The sequence below is a fragment of the Volvox carteri genome (assembly GCF_000143455.1).
Source record: "Volvox carteri f. nagariensis unplaced genomic scaffold VOLCAscaffold_59, whole genome shotgun sequence".
NCBI lineage: Eukaryota > Viridiplantae > Chlorophyta > Chlorophyceae > Chlamydomonadales > Volvocaceae > Volvox > Volvox carteri.
In genome coordinates, this window is record NW_003307602.1 from 789,618 (window position 1) to 793,813 (window position 4,196).

The 4,196-nt window shown below is 60.2% G+C and overlaps 1 protein-coding gene across 1 annotated transcript in view; it reads left to right on the forward strand.

The window, feature by feature from the left end:
• Positions 1 to 4,196, forward strand: part of VOLCADRAFT_107176 (uncharacterized protein) — an 8,086-nt gene that overhangs the window by 3,134 nt on the left and 756 nt on the right. The window contains exons 4-5 of the mRNA XM_002956241.1: positions 70 to 1,070; positions 1,248 to 1,748. Of these exons, the coding sequence (XP_002956287.1) occupies positions 70 to 1,070; positions 1,248 to 1,748 (1,502 nt within the window). The remainder of the gene's footprint in view (positions 1 to 69; positions 1,071 to 1,247; positions 1,749 to 4,196) is intronic.

The window sequence follows — 4,196 nt, forward strand, 5'->3', positions numbered from 1 at the left end:
CGCCATCGGGAGACCTTAGTACGCGCGAACGCCAACTGGGAGGCACCACACATACCCACATCCTGGCAGACGCTATTGTGGGCGGTGTACTGATGTCATTGGGCAGCAGAGCCCCGCTTACAAACATCGCGGCGGCGGTGGAACAAGTTATCCGGGGGGTAGGGGAGCTCCTCATCCGACAACTCAAGACAGCGCTCTCAAGCCCGTTGGGGCTGTCGTACGCCCAGTGGATATCGGAGCGCCTCACTACGAAGCTTCACGCGCTGCTCGCCCCTTTGACTACGTATGCCGCGACCTACGACGCGGACATCTACACGGTCAGCAACATGCTGGCCACCTTACTGGGCGGGTTAGAGTTGGCCGACTGCGCGTTAAGCCTGCTGAAACCGAATCACCCCCAACTGGGGGCAGCGCAACGAGCTTGGCTACTGGCCGCAGAAAACGAGGTCACCAGAGACGCCATTTGCGAAGCAGATATGATGGAGGCAATGTGGGCGAAAGGCTACGGCCCACAACTGGGCTGCCTTTGGCGCCTGCTGGAACGGGTGGACGATACGGTCAGACTTCTGCGATCAACTCTCGCCAACGCAAAATTCCAAAGCGGTTGGCAAGAGAGCCAAGCTGGGGGCTCACGCACCCAGGACAACCCCCGGGGTGGGGCGATGAGCGGAGGCCAGGCGGCAGGTATGAGAAGCAGCATCGGCAACGGGCCAGCGGGGGAAGAGGGCCGGCAGGGCGGGGGCCGCCGAAACGACGCCCTAGCGGGACGCGGCAGGCAAGGGCCCGCGCCATGGCAGGCGGCCTTCGACGCAGTGAGAGACGAGCTCGGGAGGCGCAACCTCCCGGCAGAGCTGTGCCCGGATAACGACACTTTATTCCGGACGGCCAAGTCCCTTCGCCCGGCGATTTGCTGCAACGTGGCACTCCTGGGAAAGCAATGCCCTATGGGCGGCCCCCCAGGCTGCAAATTCGTGCACGACGACCTCCAGCGGACTGTAGGGCGCTTGGTGACTGAGTTGGCGACGAAGAGACAGGCAGGGCCCAACTCGAGCGGGAATAAGCGGAACTTGGTGAATTAGTTCGGGAAGCTAAGGCAGACTTAGCGTTAGCACACCTTGTGCTGTGGTTCGAATGCGCGATTTGTGGGCGTTAGAGCTTGAGAGTCAGGCCGCGGTACCTCGTGGCTACCGTTAAGACCTAGTAAGGCGCGGACGTTTATGTGGTTGTTATCCTTGACCTGACTGCAGACGGCGATTGGGAGTAGCGACTGCCCGGAGCGAGCGCGAAAAGGAATGCTAGGCATTGACCCCAGTCGGATCGGATCGGACGAGGGATCGCGCGGAACAGAAGGTGAACCCGAGACAAAAACCCTAACTCTCGAGCTAGACGGCGAGGACGCTGGCTCTTGGTGCGACCCGGAAGAAGACGCGCTGCTGTTGTTCTTTAAGAAAGTGCCGGTCGCCAACAACCCCCAGACTGAGATCGCGTTGCCCGCGCCACCAGAGACGGACCTACCACGCGCAGCAGAACAGCTGAACCGGGCATGGCTCGGTATCACCGCAGCAACACTGGCTGAGACCCCGGACACGCAGCTGATGCAGGAAGCGACGTTCGAACAGGAAGTACGAAGTGCAGCTCGAGACCCAGCCGATTTTCAGCCAGGCCTCCCGCGAGCATGCAGCCCGTTATGGCGCTGCTACTTTGAACTTCACAACGGGACACGGTCACTAACTCGCAACCAGCGCCTGGTGCTAGCTTTCTTAGAGGAAGGAGTACGTTTCACCTGGGTTGGAACGCCCGGTCTGGGGCCCTCAGTTTCCCCACAGCGCCGCAAGAAGCACCGTATAGTCCTCCAAATGATCCGCCAAGCCATTGGCCGCGAGGTAGACCCGGCAACTTACCTCACCGGCAGAATGCCGCACGCCATCCAGTTTCCCAATCACCGCAGCACCAGCCTGCATAGCGCGTTCGTAACCTCCGAAATTCAGAAATGCTTGGACGTGGGGGTGATGCGCAAGTGGCCCTCAGCGTGGGGACCACCGACGGTCGTCAACGGCCTACGGGTGGTGGAAGGCAAGAAGCTGCGCCTATGCATGAATCCCATGTACCCTAACCTTTTCATGGAGATACCGCCGCTGAAATACGAACACATCTCGGACTTGCCAGGCTTTCTGCGAAAAGACGATTTCCTCTTCACAACGGACGACAAGAGCGGTTACTGGAACCTCCTGCTGCACCCGGACATGTACCGCTTCGCCGCCTTCGAATGGGAAGGCGACCTACACTACTGGCTCGTAATGGCGTTCGGCTTCGCCCCGGCCTGCTGGGTCTACAGCCTGCTGAAGCAGGAGCTATTTCGACCGATGCGGGAGCGAGGCGTAGACCTGGCGTACTTAATCGACGACTGCGCGTTGGCAGCGAGGACACTCCCAGCTGCACAGCGCCTATGCCGAGCAGTCGTCGACCTCCTCACGGCGCTGGGTTTCACCCTGAGCCTTGAGAAATGCCAGCTGCGACCGTCCCACCGCGTCAAGTTCTTAGGCTTCATGGTCGACGCACAGCGCGAGGTTTTCGAAGTACCCGAGGAAAAAGTCCGCCAGCTGGCCGAATCGGTAGAGCTCTTGGAGACCGCGGGACCGGATTCAATCACAGCCAGGGAGGTGGCACGGGTGGCCGGCCGGATCATGGCCATGAGCCCGGCGGTGGCTACAGCGCCGCTCCACGCGCGTGTGGTTGGGCGGGCGGCAGCAGGAGCAGCACACTGGGATGAAGCGGTGGGGGACCCAGCCACTTTCCTGTCTAGGGCACGGCTCTTCCTAACCCTGCTGCGCCTCAAGAACGGTAAGACGTGGTGGCGACGCGGGCCAGCCCTGGTGCTCAGGGTGGCAGGGGACGCCTCTGAGAAAGCCTACGCCGCATACCTACCAGACCGTCAACTGGGAGACGGAGAAGCGAGTGAGATGCGAGTGCCGTTCACCCCGGAAGAGTCAGAGCGCATGGCCTGGGGGGAAATGTCCAGCACGGAACGAGAACTTCGCACAGTGGCGCTAGCGCTCGACTGGATTAAGTGTGAGGGTCCGCACTTACTAGCAGGAAGGTCGGTGCAGTATCACACCGACAGCCAGGCCGCAACCCTGTGTGTGCTAGGCATGAAAGGGCAGGGCCCGTGCCTGCAGCGAGTAGACGAGCTGTACATGAAGTGCGCGGAGTGGGACTTGGAGGTCCAGCTAGTCTGGCACCCCCGCTCGGAACAGCAACAGCAGTATGCAGACACGCTCTCCAAGTTCGAAGACAGCTCGCAGTGGTGTTTGGACGACGCGGTGTTCGCAAGTTTGTGGGCGGAACCATGCCTGCAGGGAAGCAGGCCTACGGTAGATGTGTTTGCGGACGAGTTTTCTACGAAAGTACCAGGACGCTTCTTTGCGCGTTATTGGAGCCCCAACGCCCTAGCGGTGGATGCCTTCACTCAAGACTGGGGAAAGTGGAGTCGCCAGGGCCTGCTGTACCTTAACCCCCCGTTCGACCAGATGGGGCGAGTAGTGCACAAGATTGCCGAGGAGAAGCCGGACTGCGTCTTGATCACACCTGTTTGGCCACGATGGTGGAGAGCTAGACTGGCAACGCTACCCATCAAGGCACGGAGGCGTCTGCCACACAGCCCCACCCTTTTCAGGCCGGGGCCCCAGGTCCCGGGCGGTGCGGAGAGAAAACCGAAGGCCCCGAGTTATGCGGTCAAAGTAGTGTACATTCTGTGGTAAGGGCAAGGCCCGACTAGGCCGAGAGTACGACGGAGCTGATAGAAAGCGAGGACCCAAAGAAGCCAGAGACGTGGCTAGACTGAGACTGGCAGGCGAGCCGCAAGGCGGTGTGGCTGGGTTGTGGTGTGGCCTGATTAAACATTGGGATCGGGTGTAAGGCTGGACGCAAAGGCCCACTTCACGCTAGTCCGGTACGGAGCGACGAGCATTTACATTCAAGCACTTACAGAGACTTAAATGCTCGCAACAACGGTGGTACGACAGCAAGTGAACTCCAACATACCGAGCATCTGCGCAATTCAGTCCCTCTCTCTCAATATCATTTTAACGTCTCTTCGCTAAGGTAGCGAGTAGAGACAACCAAGAGCCAGCCAAACTACACCCCTCCCTTTCCCCCCCCTGGTGTAGTTTGGGGTGGGGCGAGCGACAAGACCACAC